The 26,157-nt window shown below is 36.4% G+C and overlaps 3 protein-coding genes and 4 non-coding genes across 9 annotated transcripts; 3 read left to right on the top strand and 4 right to left on the bottom strand.

Moving 5' to 3' along the window:
* Positions 1 to 709: 709 nt before the first annotated feature.
* On the bottom strand, positions 710 to 783 carry TRNAV-CAC (transfer RNA valine (anticodon CAC)). Its single transcript has one exon. It is a non-coding gene; the product is annotated as a tRNA-Val (tRNA).
* Positions 784 to 2,974: 2,191 nt separating this feature from the next.
* On the bottom strand, positions 2,975 to 3,066 carry LOC147565510 (small nucleolar RNA Z101). The gene has a single exon (XR_015231645.1). It is a non-coding gene; the product is annotated as a small nucleolar RNA Z101 (small nucleolar RNA).
* Positions 3,067 to 3,300: 234 nt separating this feature from the next.
* LOC147565509 (small nucleolar RNA Z102/R77) lies at positions 3,301 to 3,385 on the bottom strand. Its single transcript, XR_015231651.1, has one exon. It is a non-coding gene; the product is annotated as a small nucleolar RNA Z102/R77 (small nucleolar RNA).
* A 65-nt stretch (positions 3,386 to 3,450) lies between these two features.
* On the bottom strand, positions 3,451 to 3,541 carry LOC147565508 (small nucleolar RNA Z101). Its single transcript, XR_015231646.1, has one exon. It is a non-coding gene; the product is annotated as a small nucleolar RNA Z101 (small nucleolar RNA).
* A 1,519-nt stretch (positions 3,542 to 5,060) lies between these two features.
* LOC147565507 (folylpolyglutamate synthase-like) lies at positions 5,061 to 12,234 on the top strand. Its single transcript, XM_086651990.1, has 16 exons — positions 5,061 to 5,369; positions 5,704 to 5,849; positions 6,424 to 6,489; positions 6,585 to 6,694; positions 8,558 to 8,618; positions 8,719 to 8,802; positions 9,021 to 9,077; positions 9,252 to 9,312; positions 9,397 to 9,443; positions 9,541 to 9,618; positions 9,882 to 10,046; positions 10,124 to 10,420; positions 10,553 to 10,631; positions 11,218 to 11,370; positions 11,491 to 11,642; positions 11,898 to 12,234. The coding sequence occupies exons 1-16, from the start codon at positions 5,357 to 5,359 to the stop codon at positions 11,955 to 11,957; spliced, it is 1,629 nt and encodes a 542-aa protein (XP_086508116.1). The 5' UTR covers positions 5,061 to 5,356; the 3' UTR covers positions 11,958 to 12,234.
* A 1,255-nt stretch (positions 12,235 to 13,489) lies between these two features.
* LOC147565506 (serine/threonine-protein kinase ATG1c-like) lies at positions 13,490 to 19,390 on the top strand. 2 transcript variants are annotated; one of them, XM_086651989.1, is made up of 14 exons: positions 13,490 to 13,557; positions 13,683 to 13,973; positions 14,641 to 14,758; positions 14,881 to 14,939; positions 15,066 to 15,130; positions 15,756 to 15,849; positions 15,920 to 16,000; positions 16,119 to 16,227; positions 16,853 to 16,925; positions 17,007 to 17,071; positions 17,180 to 17,535; positions 17,627 to 17,858; positions 18,403 to 18,473; positions 18,837 to 19,390. In XM_086651989.1, exons 2-14 carry the CDS (start codon positions 13,731 to 13,733, stop codon positions 19,017 to 19,019), a joined length of 1,749 nt encoding a protein of 582 aa, XP_086508115.1. In that variant the 5' UTR covers positions 13,490 to 13,557; positions 13,683 to 13,730; the 3' UTR covers positions 19,020 to 19,390. The 2 variants fall into 2 exon arrangements, with proteins under 2 accessions (XP_086508115.1, XP_086508114.1); XM_086651988.1 differs by lacking the exon at positions 13,490 to 13,557 and having other exon boundaries at positions 13,580 to 13,973.
* A 581-nt stretch (positions 19,391 to 19,971) lies between these two features.
* Positions 19,972 to 25,295, top strand: LOC147565505 (protein RETICULATA, chloroplastic-like). Of its 2 annotated transcripts, XM_086651992.1 has the most exons (8): positions 19,972 to 20,083; positions 21,730 to 22,486; positions 22,577 to 22,675; positions 23,222 to 23,442; positions 23,646 to 23,715; positions 23,808 to 23,887; positions 24,536 to 24,600; positions 24,854 to 25,295. In XM_086651992.1, exons 2-8 carry the CDS (start codon positions 21,929 to 21,931, stop codon positions 25,045 to 25,047), a joined length of 1,287 nt encoding a protein of 428 aa, XP_086508118.1. In that variant the 5' UTR covers positions 19,972 to 20,083; positions 21,730 to 21,928; the 3' UTR covers positions 25,048 to 25,295. The 2 variants fall into 2 exon arrangements, with proteins under 2 accessions (XP_086508118.1, XP_086508117.1); XM_086651991.1 differs by lacking the exon at positions 19,972 to 20,083 and having other exon boundaries at positions 21,631 to 22,486.
* Positions 25,296 to 26,157: the final 862 nt, after the last annotated feature.

The following is a 26,157-nucleotide window of genomic DNA, read 5'->3' as shown; positions in this document are numbered from 1 at the left end:
CGTGTCCCCAACGAATAACACGGACATTTGGGGACATTTGAAATGTCCCCAACCAATAACACGGACATTTGGGGACATGAAAATGTCCCCCAATGTCCTCAACCACTACCACCCCCTAAGAAATTCCATCAACTTGAAAGGAAGAATATCAATTAAAGCGGGCAAATAATGTTTCAGAATGTGTTGCAGTTTTTCTTTTCTTTCGTTTGTCATCGCTGTAGAAGTGACCCAAAACTAGCCGAGCTTAGATGCTCTAATAATTTTTATGATATAAGTCACAACAAAGGATCTAATAGCCTCCAAATTTTTTTTTTTTTTGATGAAAGTTAGCCTCCAAAACTTTAGGTATAACAATTTGCTAGAAACTAAGTTTAAGATAGATACATCTTTTGGTCCTCTTTCCCAGGGGTTTTCGAACTTCACTCCTAGTTTAAGATAGATACATCTTTTGGTCTTATAGTTTGTTTAGTACTTTCAACTAATTCTTTGGCATTTCCATTACAAGTTGAAATAGTACAAGTGACATGTAAGAGTAACAACTTCGTCCAACAAGCGTAACAAGAACAACAAAGAGAAATACTTGGCTTCTCGCTGATCTCGTATGACTTTTATTCGGCTAATTAGAAAACCAGTTATGCAGGAAAAGGAAAATTGAAGTCTCTCTCAAAGGTCAAACCTAAAAGATTGCATATTTTAAAAGCAAAAAAAATGTCTGAGCCCGGGTTCGAACCGGGGACCTCTAGTGTGTGAGACTAGCGTGATAACCAACTACACCACCCAGACTCTGTGATAACTTATTTACTTTTCTCTCATTAGATCTCTTCTACCCCAATATGTTCCATTTTTGTGTTATACTTGAGTTGAGACTATTCGTGCTCTTGGTGCTCTTGGTCAATCTCCACTTTTTTTTGTTGAAAGTTGGTCAATCTCCCTTTGCATCACAAAAGTATTAACACATATATCCATTCTTTCTTCTTTCTATAGTGGGAATTTGGGAGTACTGAGGTTGCAAAGACAAAAATTACCAACAAAATTTACGTGATTTAAGAAAGTCATCCACAATCACAGAAAATATGTAGGATTAATTATGTTTTTGCTCCCAATTTGTGACATACTCACTGTTTTGGGACTCATAAGTGTCCGATAGTTCGATTTAGCTGTTACGGGTTAAATTTTTTTATTTTTTTTTGGAACTACCTTTGGAGGAAAAAAAAATTATTTCCAAAAAAATTAAAAACATAAAAGCCACATCACCTCTTCATTTCTCCTCCACTTCACCTCATCTATCCTCCTCCTTCCCACCTCACCTCTGGCGGGAAGTCGTTGGCCGGCAAAAATTCCCCGACGACCTAACCCTAAAAAAATTATTCCTTCTTCTTCTTCCTTTCCCTCTCTTCTTCTTCTTTATTCTCTGCCTTCTCTCTCAAACTCTCTGGCGAACGGGAACCCTTTCGTCGGAGGTCTGGTCCACCAGACCTCCGACGAAGGGGAACCCCTCTGCCAAGAATGAAAGTTCTTCACGTCCACATATCTAAGTTAGGGTTCAACCAACTTAGTGATCAGACAAAAGAAGCACATCACCTTCGTCACAATTCTTCCTTTCTTTCCGTGCTAAGAGCATCTTCAATGCAAAACTAAAAAAACTCAAATTATCTTATGTGTCAAGACTTAATTGAGTTTCTCTTTCCTAGATGTCAATATGGAGATCCTCAATTCAAAAGATATCTTCAATGCAACACTCTAAAAATTTAAAAATAACTTAGGTGTCATTTTCTTGATGGGTAGATTTGCTTTTAATATAAAAAAACTACTGAATAAATGAGATGAATCAAATGAGTTATGGTACAAATACACTTATCTCCTGTGAAATTGGTGGAAGAGCCGAAACGAGCTTCACTTCAGAACATCGATTGTAGATCTAGCAAAGATCTGGAGGATGACTACTTTAGATTTATGCCGAAACCCTTTATTGCTTATTACTTCACGTTCTTCTACTGTTTTGCAGGCACAAGAATGGATCCCACCAGCTTTTGGAAGAATCAACATAAATGTAGACGGTGGTTACAGAAACAATGGTGCAGCAGCAGCAGTAGCAAGAGATTGGAGAGGAGAGATAGCAGATTCATTATCCTTAGCTTTTGCGCTTGTTTCACCATTACACAACGAAGTGAAGGGGTTTGGTTTAGGGTTAGAGTTGGTTGAGAAACTTGATCTTGATAGGTTTGATTTGGAGAGTGACTCACTTTTAGTGGTTAACCTAATAATGGACGGACAGGATACAAGTCCGTGGCGATTGAGGCATGATCTTGAAGAACTACATGGCGCTATGGGCAGAAAATCTGTGGTCCTGACTAACTGTTTTAGAGAAGCAAATGCGGTCCTCCACGAAATGGCTTCTTCGACTTTGACCCTTGCTTTTTCAGATTTAGTCCCTGTATTTATTTGTGCTCATGTAAACATTGGGTCATTTATGATTTTTAATTGAGTTAATTCTTATATGGCCCCCTACTTTGTGACCAGCTTCCTTTATGGCCCCCTTTTTTTCGTAAATTCAAATATAGCCCCCTATTTTCAAGTAAATGTCATTACTACCCTTCTTAATTCTAAATTTAAAACATTTAAAAAAAGTTATTTCCACCTCACCCCTCTCTCTCTCCACCTCATCTCTCTCTACAACTCACCCCTCTCTTTCTTTCCAACTCACCTCTCTCTCTCTCTCCAACTCACCCCTCTCTCTCTCCAACTCACCTTCATCTTCTCCGATTGAAGTCGCCGGCCGGAGATTTTTCCGGCCAGCGACTTCCAAAAAAAAAAAAAAAATTTCTCTCATCTCTTTCTCTCTCTCTAAAAATCCGGCGAAGGGGGTTTCCCTTCGCCGGAGCCGTGAACAGACCGATCTGGTCTGTTCACGACAGACCTTCATTCTCTTCTTCCATTCTCAAAACCCTAAAAATAAATACATACATATTAGAAAATAGGGCATCAGATCTCCAAGGTGTTAGCATCAATGAAAATTCAGACGCAAATTACCCATTTGTTATATTAAAGATTCCTCATTTGCCCCAACTCTATCCATATATATATATAAACAAACCCAACAAAGATGTATAATCTATAAGTCCTCCCTCTTACTATTGAAATTTAAGTGGCCAATAAAGACCCTTAACATAGATCATTTTAGGAGTTTTGATCATTGTTAATATCCAATAGGTACCAAATTGAAACCCTAATATCAGTTACTTAATGAAGATTGTGAATGCAATTGTAGCACAAAATGGGGGTTTTGATAGAGAGAGGAGAGAACGATCAGCTAGAGCTAATACAGAATAGCCATCATACCGGCGATCAAACCAATAGGGAAATTAATCTAATCATCACTTCATTCTCTTTTTCCCAACTACATCAAACCCCCCACTGTAAGAAAAGAAAAGAAAACTAACAGATTTGGAAATAGGGCATCAGATCTCCAAGGTGTTAGCATCAATGAAAATTCAGACGCAAATTACCCATTCGCATATTAAAGATTCCTCATTTGCACCCAAAATAAAAAGACATCTTAAGATGAAATAAAACTACAAGAATGGAATTACAGAATTGTAAATTAGGGCAAAAGAATTGACAGGACTGGAATAGAGGTGGTATGCCGGCGGAGAGGTGGTTTAAGACCAGACAGAAGAGTATAAGGTTTGAGTCTATGACGAAGTAGAGTTCCCAACCGGTATATGTAGTAGTAGTAGTAGTATCAGAGTTAGGGTTTGAATGAGGAGGCACCTTGATTGATTTTTAGTGGAGGCGCGGCGGGTTTGAAACTTACTTTGGGGAACCCCCTTCGCCAACGACTTCAATAGGAAAAGATGAAGGTGAGTTGGAGAGAGAGAGGGGTGAGTTGGAGAGAGAGAGGTGAGTTGGAAAGAGAGGTGATGTGGAGAGAGAGAGTTGACATGGAGAGGGATGTGTGGTGGAGAGGAAATGAGGTGGAATTATAATTTTATTTTTATTTTTAATTTTGAAAAAAGATTTAAAGGAAGGGTAGTTAGGACAATTACATTAAAAAAGGGGGACATATTTGAATTTACGCAAAAAATGGGGTCATAAAGGAAGCTGGTCACAAAGTAGGGGGCCATATAGGAATTAACTCTTTTTAATTTATGCTATTTGGCTTTCCTTCTAAAAAAACATTAAATGATGTCACATCTGCGCTGGAAAGAGTAAGGAATAGTGAAGAAGGAGAAGCTGTTGCCATTTTAAATGGTCTCATGTGGGCTGAAAAGAATAATTATAGAAGCATTATGATAGAGAGCGACAAGTCAACGGTTGGTAGCCCAAGTGGTTCCAAGGTGTTGACATAAACTCCAGAAATCCCTGGAGGTCCCAGGTTCGAATCCCAGAGAAGGTGGAATCTTTGGTTATTTGAATTGGGATTATTAGGGTATAAATAAGGTAGTGTAGTTTGGTTATTTGAATTGGGATTATTAGGGTTTAAATAAGGTAGTGTAGTTGGGCTATAGGCCAGGTTATGTTTGAGTGGGCTATAGGCCATGTCATGTTAGAGTTTGAGTGGGCGGGTAGCAAGCTTATCACATCTTTGATGTATTCAATGCCAATTGTACGACAATGTAATGGGTTTCCAAAAAAAAAAAAAAAAGATAGAGAGCGACAATATTAACCTCATCAATCATCTCAACGATCGGAGAAAGGCCATTCATTGGTTCTCTGACATTCATATAAAGAAGATCAGAGAAGCTAAGTGTAGAATGGACAATGTGCAATTCAGCTATACTAATAGACTTCTGAACGATAAAGCAGACAAACTTGCAAAATGGGCGAGAAAGCAGAAGAAGTCGAAGTCTTGGACAGTTGTTCCTTCTTTTTTAATTAATATGTATTGTAATAGTGTACTCGTTTAAATTTTAATTTATGAAGTTATTAACAAAAAAAGAAAGAAAGAAAGAAAAGAAGGCCTTGTAGTTTTTTTTAAGTCAAGTAATCACTCGCATCTCTTCAACAAAAAAAAAAAAAAAAAAAAAAAAAAAAAAAAAAAAAAAAAAAAAAAAAAAAAAAAGTAATCACTCGCATCAAATGGTTGAATATATATCCCGAAGCTCGTGCTTTATCAAGGGGCATCACAAATTTTCAGCGGCAAATCTACTTAGAGATGAACAAGATTAAAATTCTGAAGGACAGATCCAGTGGCCCAAAGGTTGCGTCGGGGGCCATAATCCCGCACAAGATTCGGGACACTTGAGGATATTTTTCCTTTTTGTGAACACAAAATTGTAGTAGGTCAATAGTTGTCTGCTTTACTTTGAACAGAAATCTTTCGATTCTTCTGTTTAATTTGTGTACCAGAATCAACATGTCAGGAGCAGGTTCTCTCTCTCTCTCTCTCTCTCTAAATCTTTCTTTCTCTCTCTATCTCATTTATGTGATCTATTAATTGTTTTTGCTAATTGTTCTCGATTCTAAGTTGAAACTATCAATCAAAATAAATTAATTTTGTAACATAGTGAGATATTCATAATGAAGCTCTCTAACTGTTCGATGAAATGCCCTAATGAAAGTCGGCATGAATTATCTTCATAACCTTAATGCCTAAACTATTTCTTTCAAATCGTTTTTTGAGTTAAAATATATGTGGGTATGGAATTGATTATTTGAAGTTTAAGTAATTATATTTGTTATTGGTTGATGTTGAAATTATAGACGATGTTGAATTGGCTAAGAGGAATGATAAACAATCTACTTATCAAGAAGCATTGGATGCATTATCTTCGTTGATTACTAAACGTTCTCGTGCTGATAAGTCTAATAAGGGTGATCGATTCGAAGTTTTGTTCGATTATATTAAGGTATAGTTATACTAAGTACTTAAAGAGATTAAGTCAAGGATAAAATGGTCGACCATATATGGACGGAAGAATTTTGTACGTGCTGGTGATGTTGTAATAAACCTGCCTGAGGCAATCTAATTGAGCCACCTCTACAGCCGACCACCAGACACTGTACTCCACCATTGATCACCACAACCACCACATACCACCATCTTCTTCATTTTGCATGCACCGTAAACCATCTTCACCTTCTCCTTCACCATCATCCACCACCAACTTCTCCAATCTCCACTATCCACCACTCTCCATCTTCAATGCCCTCCCCCTCTCTTTTTTGTAAACCCAAACCCTCTGCTGGTGGTGGATGACGGTGAAGGAGAAGATGAAGATGGCTGAAGATGAAGAAGATGGTGGTAAGTGGTGGTGGTGTGGTCCGTGGTGGAGGTGGTTCAATTAAATTGCCTTGTATTAATTAAATTTTACCGTCCACTTAAGAAATTCTTCCGTCCATATACGGGTGGCCTACATACTTGATGTAACTTGCTGCATTTTTGTCATTGTGGTGATTGATTAGAAGGTTTATGAATTCTAGATATTGGAGCTGGAAGATGCCATTTCAAAGATGAAGATAATTCATGTAGCTGGTACTAAAGGAAAGGTTGGCCAGTTTTAGTGTTACAATTTGTTACTAAATGCTATGTTTTGGAATTTTAGTAATTGTGTCTCATTCTATTTGTTTTAACATTTTTGAAGGGATCGACATGCACGTTTACGGAATCAATACTACGCAATTGTGGGTTCCGCACCGGGCTTTTCACATCTCCTCATCTCATTGATATCCGAGAAAGATTCAGACTTGATGGGTGAGTTACCTTAATAGTCATTAAACCCTCACGTAGTAAATCTAGAACGAGTAAATTCGTTAATCTTGTTTTTATGCAGCTAAACCCTGCAATTAATTAGCTATCAACTCTCACTTATGTTGTTATCTAGTTTTCTTAACTTTCTCTATTGTCAAATCGTAATCCTCCTTTTATTGATTGGAAAGAAAAGCCAGGGTTCAAAATAGATGGTTAAAAAGACCTTATATGCATTTAGACCATAGACCATTATAAGTACTTGTCTTCTATATAGTCCGACCTTTTAGAAATTTGAGGATCTCTTGATGAATCCGGTTGATGTTATAATTAGTTCTATCGAAGTTCTAGCTTTGATTTGCAGAGTAATTCCAGGTTTCAGTTTTTCTTTAGCAACGACCTTTGAAATAAGGCAGCTTCTAAATGTGAGAAGAATCCCACCCACATTGGAGAAGGGCGATGTAGCAACCAAGAATATAATGTCCAGGTCTTCTTCACTCATTGCCAATTGGTTTTGAGTTGGATGCCCACAAACTTAACATGGTATCATAGCTAGGCCCACATATGATATACTTAAAAGCCACACGTGATCCACGTCTCCCGAAAAGAGGAAAAAACACATGGTGGGCTAAAAAAAGCCACACGTGAGGGCACATGTAAGAATAGTCCAGAAGGACGATCTAGCAACCAAAAATATAATGTTTAGTCCTCTCCGCTCATTGTCAATTGGTTTTGAGTTGGATGTGTTATACAAACATGAAAATATATACAATGAGCTCATGGGATACAAATATGTAATCGAAAATTCTCCCATGGCATAAAAGGACCTAGAGACATCATGTTTATCACAACAATACTTTATCTTTAAATGAAACTTGAAGTTCTTGATAGGTTGTGTACTTTTCTCCATGTTGAGTTTGGACTTTGGAGAATAGATGATAATCTTCTTCTTTGATTAAAGATGAACAAGTATACTCTTTTCTCTTCTTTTCTTCAAGTCTATAGAGATGAAAATTCTAACTTGAACTTGTATGAGCAAGAGCATATTTCCATCCATATCTATCTCCTATTTATACAACATCAAAAGACATTTCCATTATTGCATTTTGTTTTGCTTACCACAACTTCATATGGGTGTTAAGCATCCCATATGTGTCAAGACAACAACACATTAGGTGTCTTGTGTCCCTTATGTGTCAAGATAAGAAACCATTAGGTGTAAAGACAACAAGGCAAGTGCCTCTTATGTGTCAAACAAGAAGTCCATAAGGTGTCAACACAACACAACTTATTCTTGAACGACATATGTGGTTTATAAACTAGATATAGAGTTTCTTAAGCCCAACACTTAATGGGGTAATTGGATGGGACATTCTATTGGGCTTGTACATATTAGGCCCATTAGTAAAGTACAAGGCCCAAAGTTTACAGGATGACCACAAACATAACACTAAAAGCATCCCACAATCAGTTCCCAATAATTTGCTTTAGAAGCAGTTGCTTACGGAAAAGAAAAGACCATCTTAAGTTTTTTTTACCAAACTATTTCCGAAGAAAAAAAGAGTTATTTCTATCCATAGCAATCACAAACTCAGCCTTAATCACTTGAGCTAAATATTTCCAGTTCTTATGTATTTTTCGTTCCTCAAATCTTAAATTTAGTAAAGTGACTCTTTTATTGACAGAAATTATGACGCCATTTGTATTCTGCTATGAAGTACCGTTTAATTATTTTTCAGAGGAAGGAGAAAGTACCTTTTATGCAGGATAGGTTCTATGGCAACTAAAAATATGCAGTCTAGTAGTTACTTTCCGGATCTTAGTAAAGGTGATTTTTCATTATTTCTTTTCACTGTTTTGCATTTGCAGAATGGATATATGCGAAGAGAAATTTTTGACCTACTTTTGGTGGTGCTTTAATAGGTTGCAGGTACCCGTAATCATAATTGAAAGTTGCCAATTTTAGCAGTTGATGCTAGATATTCTTGTTTCACTTTCTTCATTCATCATCGTCCTCATTTTATGTGCAGGAGAAAGCTAGTGAAGACGTACCAATGCCTACTTTCTTCCGTTTTGTTGCTTTGCTTGCTTTCAAGATCTTTGCAGCAGAGCAGGTTCAATAAATGAGACTTTCGTACTTGCAAACTTAGTGGTTACTTTTATTCTGCAACTGGTTTGCTTCGGCATTTTGTCAGTATTTTTTTCCGTATAGAACCTGGGTAGTTTGCTAGTATTGCTTGAAGAATAATACTAGTTGGTCTCATGAATCTGCGTGTCAAAAGTAGAATTAGAAAAGATGGATTTTCTTCTAATTGTGATTTTTATCGAGCAGGTTGATGTTGCGATTTTGGAGGTTGGTTTGGGGGGAAAGTTTGACGCAACTAATGTGGTACGTCTAATGTATTACATGTCTCTTAGAATGAAAATTTTGTTATCATAATGCATGATATTTGTCTTGGGTTACATGTTGTAACATACCAGATAAGTCACCTTGATTTGGACAATACTCCAATTATTCTTCGAACTAGTCAGGCATGGCTCATGTATGTCTATTACATTTCAGGTGCAAGCACCTATTGTCTGTGGAATATCTTCCCTTGGGTTTGACCACATGGAAATCCTTGGTTAGTATATATCTTGACAAGTCAACCGAACCGTCTAATCTTGTATGATATGATCTGTATTATATTTGCTGCTGGTGTTAACAGGATACACCCTTGGAGCAATTGCCGGCGAGAAGGCTGGTATTTTCAAGGTGTTAGTAGAAATATACACTTCCTGTAAATACATATTACATGTACAAATTGGACGACTTCTTACTATAAATCTCGCTTTTCTTCTTCCTGGTACAGCATGGAGTTCCGGCATTTACTGTGCCTCAACCTGATGAAGCCATGACAGCTCTTGAGAATAGGGCATCTGAGCTGGAAGTAAGTTCAATTTTGTGTTTGAAGTTACATAACCAACCGGGTCATGAAATAAGCTTCAATACTTTACCAAGTGCTCTGCTTCTTAATGATTCATAATTCCTTACTGCTTTTGGATTTCTTAGATGTGACTCTGGAAATAGTTTAAGTTACTTTATCCACTCAGTGGCTGAGGGATTGAATCCATTATCAACTTGACAAACTCCTAGACTCTTTCGTTAAGAGAAATCCATTTCAAAATAATCAATGATTTATATGGGTCACAGGTACCTCTTCAAGTTGCACAACCTCTGGATAGCAGCTTGCTGAATGGTTTGCAACTTGGGCTTGATGGTGAGCACCAATACCAAAACGCGGGTCTTGCAATTGCTCTATGCCGGACTTGGATGCAAAGGACGGGCCAATTCGAAGACAAGTATCTTGACCAAACTGTAAGTTTTATGCTAAATATATTTTACTTTCTATATTAAAACACTGAAATTTCTCATGTCTACGTGGATTCCTACAGACATCTCTGCCTGAGCAGTTTGTGAAAGGACTTGCCACTGCCAGTTTGGAAGGGCGTGCCCAGATAGTTCCTGATCCATATGGTAATTTGGGTGGGCCTGGAAATATGATTTTCTATTTGGACGGGGCTCATAGTCCTGAAAGCATGGAAGTTTGTGGAAAGTGGTTTTCTCTTGCCATTGAAGAAGGTACTCAAAAGAAAAATTCCTTGGTGAAACAACTGCAGAATGGTTCAAGCGCTTCAGATGTGATGATTCCAAGGGACTCAAACGTTGCTTCGATGGAAAATTGCACCCAGGTAAGAAAACAAAGGCTTGATAAGTTTCCGAAGCCTGTTTTTAGTGAGCAAATATTGATTATACTCTTCTTGTTTTGTAATTTCATAACTCGACTGGGGTATCATATACTGCGGTCGTTAAAAACTTGGCAGATTCTCTTGTTCAATTGCATGACCGTGCGGGACCCTCAGCTCCTTCTTCCCCGTCTTATCAGTGCTTGTGCTCATCATGGTACCTTCATGATCCTATTATTTACATAGTTGATGACTAAAGTATCCAGAGAAATTACGGGAAGTTGAGCTCACAGCTCACGTCCGTCGAGTGGGTGGTCTAACCTTTGATGAACGCTAAAGTTGAACATTTATAGAGATTGAATTAGTGACAATTTCATATTATTTAACCATACCTATAAATTCGTACGCTTCTCTTGATCTTTGATTTGATGTCTTATTATACATTTCATACAACATTTTGCAATTTTTTATGTTTTGACATGAATAATATTCATGTCAAAATATTCAAAGTTGTTAACAAGGGTGGAGGAACACCGAGGATACCCTATTTTACCAGAAGTCTATCATGATCCACTAGTACATGTATGGTTCTCACGTGAAATAAAGTCACTACCCATATAAATATCGACATAGGCATACTGCCTCTCTGTTACAACACGGCAATTCACCTCATAGGCATAAGGATACGTGACAGGAAATAATCACTGTTTTCTAATGGGTATATAAGGAATTTGACTTCCTTTCTGATAAGAAAACTTGTATCAGTTGATTACGTTTTAAAATCATGGGAATTTGATATTCAGGAGTTCATTTCCAGAAGGCTCTCTTTGTACCAAACCAGTCAGTATATTACAAAGTCGGCTCTCATTCTCTACCGTCATCGGATCCTCAAGTTGATATTTCATGGCAGTTGGCACTTCAAAAAGTGTGGGAAGATCTTGTTCATGCAGAGAAAGGTACTCAGAGTTGCATACCATTAAAACTAATCTTTTCAAGAACTTCTGTTAACTTATTCATATTCCCAGTTCTAGATTTGTTCTAGTTGCTTGTCAATGAAAATTATATTAAAATTGCAGGATCTGAAAACAAGCCTATAGATCCTCTCTCCGAAGAAGGCAAAGAAGATAACACGAAAAAATGTGAAAACAGCATCGTCTTTCCTTCACTTCCGTTAGCTATAAATTGGCTGAGGGACAATGTGCAACAAAACCCATCTGTTCGTTTTCAGGTAACTCTAGCCATTATTAGACATTCATCTATCGTGAAAATTTTAGTTATCTTCCTACATTGTTATCATTACATTTATATGAACATTAGATCTTTTTACTAGATTTTGATACTAATATTGGTTATCCTTTTGTTTTTTTGGCTCTAAATCTTTGTTTCCACCTTCTCTGAATCTCATCTTATATGATCTTACTCCGAAAAAAAACAGTAAGATCATTGACTCGTAGTTTTCATGTCTATCTTTTTCTTTTTGCAGGTACTTGTAACTGGTTCCTTACACCTTGTAGGTGATGTTTTGAGATTTGTTAAAAGGTAACAAAGCTATCAATTGGACACCTTCCTTTTGATTAGGGAGCATGGAAGATATCCCTTTTACCGTTTGGCTTACAGTTTTCCGGCTATTAATGCTATAATATGCTGCAAAATAATCTGCCTTTGCTTTATAATGATGATTTTTTTTTTACCTTTGAATTGAAATCAATAATGAGTATAATGAACACTAAAAAATCTTAGCATGTCTTTCCTTTTCAAGGAAAAAATGTGGGTAATTTTAATTGGACAATTGAATCTTTTTTTTCTTTTGAGAGCAAAAATTAATTTCAAATTCTAAATGTTAGTTTTTACAGTTTTTAAGTCGTTATAAAATATGCTTAATTACCATTTGACCCTGTGGAAATTTTGCTTTCTATATTTGTCCAACATTCTAATTTAGCTCTTAAGATCAAGATTTCATTAGTCAAATGTAAAAGTCAACGATTTCTTTCATTCTTTTAATCTTTGTTATCGAAAGGCTCGAGATGTTAGCAGTTAGAACACTTTTCAACAGTATCAATACTGTAACATGAATCATAAATGCATGAATGTGATGTACCAAAAAATCTACGGTTCTTAATGGTAACAAAGCGACGACCGCCTGCTACTAAACCATCACCTGAGTGAAGCTGGTGCTTGTTGCACCAGGAGTTGTTGCGTCAGGTGCTAAAGCATGGGTGTTTTGTACCCATTGAGCAAAGACGAGTTGTGATTATATAACGGTATCTGAAAACATATCTTGTTTTTAGTCACTAGTTAAGTTTGCCGAAAGAGGAAGAAAGGACATTTGAGGAAAACCTTTTGAAAAGAAAAGTAAAAGAAATATAAAATAGGTATTTTTCGTTAAATTTCACTAATGGAACTATAATTTTTGAAAACGAAACGAAACATCGACAAATATGGGTGGGGCCAAGATTACCCTAAATAATATTGAGTTTATTGCTACAAATTAGCAATAATTCTTAAATGTGTAACTTGCTTGGTCGGATATAACAAGACTAGCCAAAGAGTACCAAATTAATAGTTCAACAAAACAAAAAAAGAGAGAGTACCAAATTAATTAATAAATGAAATTGACTTCCACGGGAGAAACATAACATCCTATATTATGATTTATGAACCACTCAAACATTCCATTCTATAAACTTGGGTAGCAAGGTTAAATATTTTATGAAATTGATGTTTCGTGTAATTGAACAGACAAAAATACTGCGTCATTTTCAGTTTTACTTCTACAACTATCTGCAATCACTCCTTTCGTAGTAAAGGATAACAGTTTCTATCTCAAAATCTCTTTCATATTTACATACAATTCTCTATCTGAAATTTATGAGCTCTCAAGATCCACAAAAAGTAAGATCAAAATTCTAAGTTGAATTTGATGTATCTATTTTTTTTTTTCAAGTGTTGATGTATAGTATCTAATCTTTCTTGAATTGAGATTGAAACTTAAACACTCTCAGACAAGTAATTGACTTGACCAAATACCTTGACCATATAACTTGTATTATTATCTACTTTACCTCTCTTTCTCTTAAAACAATCCAATATAATTTCTTAATCACCAATCTCTACTATCTAATCAAATATTCACTATACTAATGGTAATCATCATCTAATCTCTTTACTAATTTGGTTAATTTCATTATATATATATTAAATAATATTTTCGTTCTTTTCCCCCTGAAATTATCTAACAATCCAAAATTTTGTTTTCTTCTATTTGAAGCTTCAAGTTATGGACTCAAACTGATTTTCTAGGTTTTAATTGGGGTGGATGGCTCAATCAATGAACAGAGCTTGGATTTGTGGAGATTATATTGTCAAGTATCAAATTGGATGGGGATCTTTTTCAACTGTGTGGTTAGCAATTCATCGAGTTCATGGATTTGAGGTTGCGATTAAGGAAATCGCGACGGCTAGGTTAAACAAGAAATTGCAGGAGAATCTTTTATCGGAGATTGATATTCTTAAGAGGATTAAACATCCTAATATTATTCGTTTGTATGAAACCATCGTGGTATTCAAATCTATTTCCTCTATTTGATTTTTTTAGCTTTTCCGATTACTTGGTCCAATTTCTAAATTTGTTTCAATAGACGAGTTTCTGCTTAGTAGTTTAGGATTGTAGTTTCATTGATTGTGGTTTTCATGTCGAATTGTAGTTTAGGTGCTAGAATTGCTTCTATGTATCAATACCTTGCATGTACACAATAAGAGAGATTAGTAGAGATTGATGTTTTGTTTGGTTAGAAATAGGATTAGTAGAGATTGATTTTGTCCATAGGTTATTTGATTGACGATTTCAAAAGAAAAATGGAATCGACAATTCGCCTAGATTCCTGGGTTTGGGGTCCTGGTAATCTTCTTCTCATTCCTGCGCGACAAATATATCCCCAAGTAATAATTTCATAGGGTCGCGTTGTGGTGGTGGTGGTGGTCGGAATGGAAGTAGTGTGGTGGTGGTGGTCGGAATGGAAGTAGTATGGTGGTGGTTGGAATGGACCTGGCGGGGTGGTGGTCAGAGTGATAGTGGTGGTCTGTGGGGGAGAAAATGATACAATTCCAAGTGAAAAAGCTTATGCTTACTTTTTAATTTCCTGCTCTTCTTTTCAAATTCAATTTAAAGGTTTAAGGTGCATTAAATTTGACCTACATGTTTGATTTGTGATGTTGGTATCATGTAGGGTCCAAAAACAATAAATATCGTATTAGAGTATTGTGGAGGTGGAGATCTCTCTAAATATATCCAAAGTCATGAAAGAGTTTCAGAAGCAACGGCTAAGGACTTCATGCAACAATTAGGTACTCAATTATAAATGCATTAGGAATATTTTTCTTCTTTCTTGTTATGTCTCTTATATTCCGCCAAGATAATTCCACGAGTTCAATATGTTAACATTGTTTATGTTCTGTTTCCTTGACAGCGTCTGGTCTACAAATCCTCTGGGAAAACAATCTTATACATCGAGATTTAAAGCCACAGGTTTTTTTTCTTTCTCTTTGAGTTATTAGAATAAAATGTGGGTTTAGCATTTTGATTTTTGACACTCTTCTTATTATATGCAAGTACTCTATTCTATAATTTCTGATAACTATAATTTGTGGACAGAATCTCCTCCTTTCTTCAAATGACGACCAGTGCATACTGAAAATCGCCGATTTTGGCTTTGCAAGGTAAAATATATTGTTTTAGATAAAACAATTACAAACATCTATATGATAGAGCCATAACTGATGGGATAAAAGAACTGCGTAAAGAAAGGAGCTGGGAGGTACTGGAGCCCAGAGAATCATTGAGTGGACCCTAGTAGACATAAACTGAGACAGCCTATTTCCTTAGATTCTTCACATTAACTTGCCGGGTTATGAGTCTGAAATTGAGGGGGTGATTTGGGTATGCCCACATTAGTCACACGTCTCCTACATGGCTCTGTGATATATGTTGGGCATAAATGAGTCAAATAAATATAAAATCATATGTTAGTATATTATAGGGTATATTACTGAACTGTCTGAACACCTAAACTTTCAACTATCCTTCAAACAGGCGTTAAAATTGACTAGCAGGACACAGATAATATAAAATAGAGTCTTCCAGAGATGTGGTGTTGTTTGACAACATAGTTTTCTCATCGAATGCAATGCCAAATCATTGACCCAATGTTCCAGTGTCATGGCTCAGTTTAGATCTTGTTTGATTTATTTTTGTTTAGTAACTTTGAGATACTGAAGAAGAAAATATCCTTTTACCAATCTCTCGGCTTAAATTTCAAGCAGTGTAGTTTTTCGTTTTTGGCAGATTGCTAGAAGAAAGAGATTTAGCAGAAACTATGTGTGGTTCTCCTCTCTATATGGCTCCAGAGATAATGCAATTCCATAAATACGATGCAAAGGTGACACTTGATCCACAGCCCCTTTTCTTCCTGAAAGCATTCTGCTCTTTACCTAAAACTGAATACACAGGCAGATCTCTGGAGCGTTGGTGCTATCTTATTTCAGCTTGTAACTGGGAATACTCCTTTTACTGGAAATAATCCCCAAGAGGTTCTATAGTTTCTTTCATTTTTCTCTCTAAATATTTACTATTTTTACTAAAGGTTCATTCTTTGTGATGGTTGCCTTCACGGCTTCACCTGATAAGTCTCATTCATCCTGTATGCAGTTGCTGGAAAACATATTGAAGTCAAAGGAGTTGCGTTTTCCTCCAAATAATAAGGATTTGAGCTCTCATTGTATAGATTTATGTCAGAAATTGTTACGCCCTATCCCAGGTACTTGTGGTTCTATTTTTGAGTTTTCCTTCTCTTTAATCATCTATTAGTTATTACTGTTAAACTTGTACTCAGGATCCTTGATTTATCATCACAGAAACAGAATACAATTTAGGACTAACTAGTTAAATAGCACATAAGACTAGGTTTTGTTTAGTGCAAGTTTGCAGCAGAACTTCACCAAGCATGGGTGGCAAAGAAATTTCCATCTTAGTTCATGTGGGTGGCAATGTCAAAGTTAGAGAGCTTAATGGTTGAAAAGTTTTGATTTCTCTAGATGCCATCTTAGGTGGGACGTTTACGCCTTTGGCCATCTGATCAGCTGTTAGATCAGCCTCATCCCTGAACACAATATCAGCAACCTTCATTAGTCAGGAAGTGCCTTGATCCACTAGGCTTATATTTTCGAAGACAAGTGAAATGCTGAGCCCTTATTGTTTGCTAGACCTAGTTCTGTGAAGTATGCAAGATGGGGAAACATAATACTTTTATCCAATCAGTTGAAAGAAAGAAAAGAACCCCTAGATTCTCTACTTCCTTTAGGGGTATCCTAATATTTTAGCATGGGTTTTTATTTCTTATATATCGTTCTTTCCTTCCTTTCTTCAAAAATACATGTATGCAGAGGAGCGGTTAACATTTGAAGAGTTTTTTAAGCATCCATTTCTTTTTGAAACCCAACCAGAAGAACCACTCAGGTTAGCATAACTATAATTTTTGGTCTTCATGATCTGGTCCTCACTTACATCCTCACCCTCTCCATTATAATATTGATGCAGTAGTCAGATAGTGCTGAAAGAACCCATCACAACTTCGGATCAAAGACCACTGAAGGGCCTCGGAGGTGCTATTGCATATCTGCTTATCATATCGCCATCATTTTCTCAAGATTTCTCATAATGTCTTCTAATTAGTATTCAGTTTTATTATCTTGCTTTCATCGACACTACAGTTGTGGATTCGTTAGAGCTCATTGAGCTGGGTTACGTCTTTGTGCCTAATCCTTCAGTGGTGGATTCTTTCGCGTCCATTGGTGTGTCTGGTCTACATGATCCATCATGCCAATCAGAAGGCTTCCCGATGCCATCTATTAATCAGATCAGTGCACTAGTGTCAATTCCTTGTGCATCAGTGATTAATCTTTGTGGATTTGGAACCTTAGAAAGTCCGAGCTCTACTCCGTCAGAAACCTCGCCAGTATCCATGGATACGAGAGATCCTTTGGAGCAGTCTTCAAGTCATTATCTAACAAGAATCAGATCATTACAGCGATTTGCATCAGCCATCAAGGGACTAGTAAACGAGAAGGTAAATCTTAGTATATTTTACAAAATGTATTCCTATATTTCCTATAGAAACTGCTGTAACATTGTTTTAAACCAAAAAACTACATATAAAGGTTGAGGAAAGGCGGCAGCTAGAAGCTTTCTCAATTCATCTGGTCGTTCTGGCGATTTGGAATCAAGCAATGGATATATGCAAGAAGCATGCTGCTTCTTCGGCCCTTGAAGAAAGACCGGATCAAGAGGTGACTCCAGGGCCGATGGATGTCTGCTCCCAGATTCAGGAGGAGTTTCTGCTTGAAGTTGGGTTCGCCGAGGAACTATCTATGGCTCTTGATCCAAATGAAGGTACTTTTACCTTCAATCTTTATATAGTCAAGCTATCAGCTGAACTTTGAACACGAGTCCTGTGAGAATTGTCGTACATGGACAAAGGTAACTCCAGGCCAAAACTTCAATATCTAGGTCCTCTCCTCTCACTGTCAATTGATTTTGAGTTGGATGCCTATAAATTTAACATGAGTTAGGAACATACATGATAGGCCCAATGGTCAGACGTGCTCCATGTCATCCAACAAAAAGGCATCTGGTAATCCCGAAAGAATGCCACACATGAGAGGGCAAGTGAGAATGGTCCCACGTGGACAAAAGTTACTCTTATAACTAAGAATATAATATCTAGGTCATCTCCACTCACCGTCATTTGATTTTGAGTTTTTTTTTTTTATGAAATACATTTGATTTTGAGTTGGACGCCTACAAACTTAACACCTGCTTTGGTTCGTAATAATTCCTTGGACAAGTAACCTATTTTTCTTCTCTTGCTTATCCGGAAATTTGAATCAATCCCTTCACTTATTAGTACAAGCCATTTATGTCATTACGATTGCAGGAAGTTCCGAAATGCCAGACGCTATGGAGACTATATTCCAATCTTCCCTTGCTTTGGGCAGACGTGGTGCTGTGAGTGTCTCTCTCCTTACCACATGAACTTTCATTAGCATTAGAGCAGTAATACTTAAAAATAATCGGATGAAACTGTTTTTCTTACTTAGGCCCATATGTTTACCGTAATAAAAGTTTCCTACTGAAGTGTGGTTTTTGAAGTACTTTTAACTTCGACAATCAACTTTGCCAAAAATGAAGAGTCCGAAATCGAACTTAAGTCAATCCAGACCTCAAGTCAGATTTCAGATCTGACTTAGAGATAAAACAAACACTACCGAACTTTCCGCTTATTTGTATTTTAGTTTGTTGATCTTAAGTATGAATCAGGTAAGAAAGCCATTATACTAAGATAAAGATACATCTTTATACGTTTGGCAGGGTAATGAGTTGATCGGTGATACAAAAGGAGCGGAGTGTCGATACTCAAGGGCGGTAGAGTTGCTTCTTTTCCTTTTGGAGGAAGCACCCTCACTTCCTATCAAACCTCCTTTTTCTCTCACTAATTCAGATAGGATTCGACTTCAAACTTACATTGACATTCTTAAAAACAGACGAAGCTAGTAAAGATCATAACAGGTAAAGCTTCTCAATTTTCATACCAGAGCGGGATGAATAAGAATAATGTCTATAGCTGTATATATTGTGAATATTTTCTACCTAAGACCGGATCAGTCCCACATTGCTTCTGTTTGCATGACCCGGAGGAAGAAGTTGCTCAGTTGATTTTGACAAAATACAGAGTTCTTGTGCAGGATGAGAAATGGAATTCATGGCCATCAATTTTTTTCCTTGTTGCTCATAAGAGATAAAAGAAAAAGATAGTACTTTGAAAATATAATTATGTGTGTTTGGTAAGAAGTGCTATGACATTTCAATTTCTTTATTCAGAGCTATGTTAATATGTAAATATATATATGTTCTATTGTTTTCTATCTCCATAGTTGACATTATATTATTGATTTTTTTTGTCGAAAGACATTATATTATTGAGTTATTGGTCTCTTAGGCATTATAAGGTGTAACATAAACATGTCACACCTTATTTAAAGGCCATAACTTTCGGGGAAAGTAGAGGTTGATTTTCCGAGGAATGCAGACACTGTGAGATGACCCATCCAAAGCTAATTTATTTGTACTTTAGTCTCTAATCTTTATCTTCGTGATCTTCAACAGCACCACCACTTCTGACCACGCCACCAACTGTGTTTCTCTCTATCCGTCTCTTTGGTTTGGGATTTCGGCCCCTCTCCGTCAGAACATAGACTGAAAGAAACCGGATACAAAAAAAATTGAAGAGAGAAAGGGATAAAATGAGAATGAGAGAGATAGTGATGGTAGTGAAAATGATTAGTTTTTAGTGCGAAAATTTGTAACAAATTGCAGTCAACTCTGGTGGACAAAGGCTACATTTCTCCTATGCCACAAAATCAGACCGATCTAAATTGATCCAAAAAAATTTCATACGACCCAATTAGAACAATTATAAAATATGCCACTGACATTTTTTTTTCATGTGACACGTCATATTTAATTTTTATTAATTATTTTTGTAGTTCCAAGTTTGAAGAAACTTTGACCACCAAAATAGAATAGTTGGAAGTTTATTTTACCGACAAACTAAAGTAGTAAATGTGACACGTCATATCTAATTTTATTAATTATTTTTGTAGTTTCAATTAATCTCCTCTCTCAAGCTGGTCGTTCGGTGGTGCTCACCACCATAGCAGCGGTCGTTCCCCATTACCAAATGCAGTGCTTTGCCATTTTCAAAGGCATTTGCACCAACATTGAGTCTCTTCAAAGGACTTTCTGGTGGGGAAAATCCAAAACCTTCCACACTATTAACTGGTCAGCCATTTGCAAGCCTCACAAACTTGGAGGACTGGGTTTTCGTCTCCCCTCTCTTGATAATCACGCTTTTCTCAACAAGATTAATTGGCGCCTGATCAACAATCCCCAAGCGGTGTGGGTTAAAGTGCTCAAAGGTAAGTATTTCCACAAATCTCATAAACCCACTCCCCCTAAAGCTAACCAATCTTGGTCCTGGAAATCCATCACTAAACAGTTCAATCAGATGGAGGGCCTGGTCTTCTGGGATATCAACAATGGTCATAATATTAATATCTGGAAGGACTTCTGGATCCCCAATCATCCCCCTCCCATCACTAATCAAAGCGGAACGAACCTGGAATGGGTAGCACAACTAATTACCAATAATAACTGAAATATAAATGTTATAAATAATTGTTTTAATAGTGAAATCTGCAGCTCTATTCTTAGCATAAATCTACAGGCAAATCAAGAGGATAGACCGATATGAACGCTGACAAAATCAGGTAATTTTTCAATTAAATCTATGTATAATTTTCTGAGGACAGGAAGTGCTAACCAAATGCAGGACCAGAACGATTGGTTTTTTTATCTGGAACATGAATACGATACCTCGCATCAAACTATTCCTTTGGAAATGTTGTACGAACAGTCTACTAGTTAAAGCAAAAATAGGTAAATATATTGGAAACTACTCCTCCTGTATCATCTGTAATGAGGACGAAACCATAGATCATGCAATGCTTCATTGTACTTTTGCGAAAGCCATTTGGTTCCATTTTCAGGTTTGAACGAATCAACTAACTACAGTTAATCAATGGATACAACAATGAAAAACCTTAGACGACGAAACTATCACTTTATATGTAAAAATACTATGGTTCATTTGGAAAGCTAGGTGCGAAAATTGTTTCTCCACTAATAAACAAAACTCGAAACAAATGATAGAGAGGATTAATAATACCTCGACCACTCCACTCAAAGACAAATTCACTAGTATAATCTTCACCTTTGTTCGTAGAAACTACAATGCTCAGGCGGATGCACTCGCGAAATGGGGTCGTAGAAATGAACATAGGAATATTTAGAATACTTTACCTTCTTTTATTTCTGGTTTACACTAGAGACCTTGTAATGCTTTGTTGCTTTAATTTAAGTTTATTTCGTAAAAAAAAAAAAAAAATAGTAAAGGTGGGCAAGCAGCGTTGGCGAAGAACATGCACATGTTTGGATTTCTAAATTTTGTGGCTTCTGGTCGAAAATACAACCATTTCAAATTTTATAGTTAGAAATCCCAAAGAACTCAAAGTCTTATACTAAGCTATAGACAAATGAAACGAATGTTGATCCAAACACACCCTAAAATGGATTATCGCGTTTGAGTAAAACCCTTGTCGCACGTGCAGCTGAACCCATAAAAATGAAACAAGAATAGTGACAGCCAAATTGAAGAAACAGAGATTCGATTTCGCTTCCTCCACTCTCATTTTCTCTGTTTCATTTTTAGGTTTTAGGAGTAATTGGAAGGATCAAATCATCCTTTCCCCTTTAGAGAGAGAAAGTCAGAAGATTTCTCTCTCTAACTTTTAATTGGAGAGTTTGAGAGCATTTATTATTAGTAGATCAAAAAGGACAAAAGTATGGCGATTTCTTCATCTAGTTTTAGATTATCAAGTTCTGTTAATTTCTCAAATGAATTTGATTCAACGAAGCAATTAAAACCTCGTGTTGAAGTTGAAATTAGGGCTTTATTCACTTCATCTAGGTACAATAATAGAATTAGGTTTGTAGCAAAGAATGAAAAGCAAAGATTTGTCATTAGGAGTACGTTGCAGCCGAATACCGAAGCGGAAACTACTGAATCCGCCGAGATTACAGTTACGCGGGAAGGAGATGATTTAGTTTCTGTAAAGGAAAATGGAGTTTCTGATATTAATTTTACTCCAGCTTCTGATAATGGTGGTGATGATGGGAATGGGAAGTTTGGATCAGGTGGTGGTGGTGGCGGCGGCGGCGGCGGCGGCGGGGATCATGAAGATGGTGATCATGAAGGAAAGGAGTTTGGACCGATACTGAAATTCGAAGAGGTGATCAAAGAAGCAGAAAAAAGAGGAGCAAGTCTTCCTTCTGATATGCTTGAGGCTGCTAAAACTGTCGGAATTCGCGAAGTCATTCTTCTTAGATACTTGGATTTGCAGGCAAGTTTTGATTTTGATTTTGTCTTACATTCTGGGTTTTTCATTTGACTCTCTATAAAACTTTGATGTATTTTCGTGTTTTGGTTTTAGGGTTCAGTTTGGCCTTTAGGTGCTGCAATGAGATCATGTTCTTTGCTCCGTAACCGAATGCTTGCTGATCCTGCTTTCCTTTTCAAAGTTGGAACCGAGGTTTGTCAACTTCTACTGTTTTAGTCTTTCTCTGTTAAACTTGAAGTAAATTTAATATATGAATTTCTGTGGAGTTTAGTTATCTAAAGCTTTCATTTCAAGTTGATATGTGTTTTAATGCGGAAGATTTAGACTGTAAGCATGTGTAGAATCTTAGTCATCCAGTCCAATGATTTATCACTTATACCAAATAGCAAAATGTGGTTAATAGTTAAGAAGAAATGCATAATGAAGGGAGGTATATCCATAGGATTTGTGGAGTCTTGCACAAGAGAACAGGGTCTCAATGGTTTTAAGAAGGTGATTAGCAACGTCGCTGTGTTCTCATAGGAATCCATGATTTGGTTGCGTACTAGTGTGTATGAACATCTAATTCTTTCTTGCTCTGAATAAGTAAATGTAAAAAAGGGATCTTACTTGAAGGAAAAAACCCTAAATTAAGGGTTAGGAACCACATGTACCACTAATGAAGGTTTTCCTATACTTGTGTCCTCAAACTGCTTTGACCTCTGGTGTGAAACTTCTTACCATCTGTTCGCGCTGCAGGTAGTTATTGATTCTTGTTGTGCAACGTTCGCCGAAGTTCAGAAGAGGGGAAAGGACTTTTGGGCAGAATTTGAGTTGTATGTGGCAGATCTTTTGGTTGGTGTGGTTGTCGACGTTGCTTTGGTTGGTCTTTTAGCACCCTATGTTCGCTTTGGACAGCCAACTGTATCAAAAGGAATCTTTGGGCGCATGCAACATGCTTATAATGCTCTACCTAGCAGGTGAATGAGGATATCTATTCAAATTTGTTTTCCATTAGAAAATATCATCATAGTTTGCCAATTTGGTTGTCATGCTCGTATATATCATCATAATTTGCAGATTTGGTCGCCATACTCGTATATTGATGACCTTGACATTTTAATTTGCTTCTCAGATATTTGTGTAACATTTCTTTAATTCCTATCTCTTTTTGCCGATGTAGTGTGTTTGAAGCTGAAAGGCCAGGATGTCGGTTTTCAGCTCAGCAACGGCTTGCGACATACTTCTATAAGGTGAACATTTCTTTTATTACAAGGCTATCTAGTGTAAGTGTGTATCATTTTCCTTTGATCTGCAAAAATTGATTTACTACTTTTTGAACCAGGGTATTATGTATGGATCAGTTGGGTTCAGTTGTGGTCTGATTGGCCAAGGCATTGCGAATGCGATCATGACTGCCAAGCGGTACACCTCTCTCTTGCATGCCCAATAACTTTTTTCTTTTACTTTTTTTGTTATTTTATTTCTATGTTCACGAACTTGATTCTTCTTGCTATTCGGATTAGGGTTGAACTTATAGCCATATCCTTGGGGAAGATGTCATATAGTTACTAGTATTTATGCCATCTCAAGCCGCTGACAAAAGCATTCAAGAAAAATGAAAAACACCTGTCTGCCCTCATTTTCTATTCATGAAATTTAACAATATTTAATGGCATTTTGGGGTAAGATTTAAATGTCACTTTTAGGTAGTATAATTTCTATACATTTTGAAGTTGTTTTATCCATCTCTGTTTTGTATCTGAGTGCTGCACAATTGTTATCAGATAATAGTGCCATACTTTTGTCAGAGTTATGTAATTTATATCCAAGACAAAACACAACAAGAAACATATAATAACATCACATCCAAAATCGTAGAGCTTAAGAGTGTAGAGATTTTGCTGTACTTTCAAATCGAACACTACATGATGTTTCCGATAAAATATAATTTGATGTTAGTCTTATCTAAATGCCCAACCTGCTAAGATTTTGAGCTTGTTTACTTTTCTAAGTTCTAACATGCTTTGCTTGGAAGGCTCATGATTTATAATATCTTTTGATAATGATCAGGAGCATAAACAAGTCAGAAGAAGATATACCCATCCCACCTCTTGTGAAAAGTGCAGCTCTTTGGGGTATGTCATAGATCTACTCTTCTACTGTCATGTTTCTATATGTTAATCTTATACTCAACTAAAATTGATGAACTATATTTTTCTTTCGCTTCTTTATTTTTTTTTTTTGGGAGAATACATATAATCTCTACTTAATTAATAAGTTCTAGGGCACCCAAAACTTGCATGGTTCAGTTCATCTAATAAGGCTGAAAAAGACTATCTAATGGCGTAATTGGAGAATTTAATCTCACATTAATGTAATATCTTTCAGGTGTATTTTTGGCGGTTTCATCCAACACAAGATACCAGATTGTAAATGGACTGGAACGGTTGGTCGAAGCATCTCCAATGGCAAAACAAGTTCCTCCAGTGGCATTAGCATTTACTGTTGGGGTTCGTTTCGCCAACAATATATATGGAGGAATGCAGTTTGTGGATTGGGCTAGATTGAGTGGGTGTCAATAAGATGGGATTACTAGTTCAGGGTATTTTTCTCTTAACCCTAACTACAATCTAAAATATAGATGATTAAATTATGAAAAAATCTGGATAAGATATAGTAGTTGACTAGTTCCTTAGGACGAATTTTCACATTCATCTGGATTGAATAGTTATTTTCTTTTGGAATAAATGTTGCTTTTTGAATATCGTCAAACCCCCTTTGTTTTATGGATATTTTCCATTAGAATGATTTCTGTTCATTTGTTTTTCAATTTGAATGGTTGATTTCTTGTGAATTTGTGAAACAACCTTGGTACTCTTTCATGAAAAGGGACTGGATCTGAAATCGAAGGTCTGATTTAACCCAAATATCGTACAGAGAGAGATAGAAGCTGTGCTTGAAATCGGCTTCCACATACATCATGAATATAATATAAAATATACATTATATGAGGGGCATGAAATTCCATCTATTTTTACCTTTACTTTTAATGATTTTTTTTTGTTGAGAGATACTTTTAATGATTTTTTTTTGTTGAGAGATACTTTTAATGATTAGTCTAGTGAAAATTTTAATTTTTTTAGAAAATTAGTGGCAATTTATATTTTACTGTTGTTAGTCACTAGTCTAATGAAATATTAATTTTTTGGCAAAATTGGTCGGAGTTTCAATTTAACTCATCCTTGTAAGTTCAGTCTTGGGCATAAAATACTAGCCTTTATAAAAAACTGTCGTGGAAAAGCAAGAAAATTTTTAAGGAAAAAATTTGGAGAGAAATTTTGAGATTTGTCTAATTTTTCAGGACAAGGAAGTTTCTTCATTTCTTTCCCATCTCCGACCGCCACTATCATTGACCATGGCCACCATGACACACATTAGGATTATTATTTGTGGTTTTCGCAAACAATGTTTGTAAGTTTGACAATTTTTCCAAGATTTCACAAATATGGAAGGGTTACTATTTGTCATGCTCAAATCATTTGAAATCTTTTGTTTATTCTTCCCCGTGAAACTTTTTGTACTTCTATATTTTTTGCAAAAAACCTCCGCAAAAATTTGGCAATAGACCTCTAAATTCTTAATCATGAATTTCTTAGGTAACTGATAAATCAAAATTACCATTAGGTGCTCGC

Source organism: Eschscholzia californica, unplaced genomic scaffold (assembly GCF_041429995.1).
Source record: "Eschscholzia californica isolate CP2 unplaced genomic scaffold, dmEscCali1.0.p SCAF_1, whole genome shotgun sequence".
Classification (NCBI taxonomy): domain Eukaryota; kingdom Viridiplantae; phylum Streptophyta; class Magnoliopsida; order Ranunculales; family Papaveraceae; genus Eschscholzia; species Eschscholzia californica.
Note: the sequence above shows the minus strand (reverse complement) of the source record. Positions and strands in the feature narration are given on the sequence as shown.

Coding starts and splice junctions, on each gene's coding strand:
- LOC147565507 (XM_086651990.1), top strand. Junction 8,803..9,020: donor AGATCTTTGCAGCAGAGCAG/GTTCAATAAATG, acceptor TTTATCGAGCAG/GTTGATGTTGCGATTTTGGA. Junction 9,619..9,881: donor ATAGGGCATCTGAGCTGGAA/GTAAGTTCAATT, acceptor TATGGGTCACAG/GTACCTCTTCAAGTTGCACA.
- LOC147565506 (XM_086651989.1), top strand. CDS start 13,731: ATGGCTCAATCAATGAACAGAGCTTGGATTTGTGGAGATTATATTGTC. Junction 17,072..17,179: donor ACCACTGAAGGGCCTCGGAG/GTGCTATTGCAT, acceptor TCGACACTACAG/TTGTGGATTCGTTAGAGCTC. Junction 17,859..18,402: donor GGCTCTTGATCCAAATGAAG/GTACTTTTACCT, acceptor TTACGATTGCAG/GAAGTTCCGAAATGCCAGAC.
- LOC147565505 (XM_086651992.1), top strand. CDS start 21,929: ATGGCGATTTCTTCATCTAGTTTTAGATTATCAAGTTCTGTTAATTTC. Junction 22,676..23,221: donor TTTTCAAAGTTGGAACCGAG/GTTTGTCAACTT, acceptor TTCGCGCTGCAG/GTAGTTATTGATTCTTGTTG. Junction 23,443..23,645: donor TATAATGCTCTACCTAGCAG/GTGAATGAGGAT, acceptor TTGCCGATGTAG/TGTGTTTGAAGCTGAAAGGC.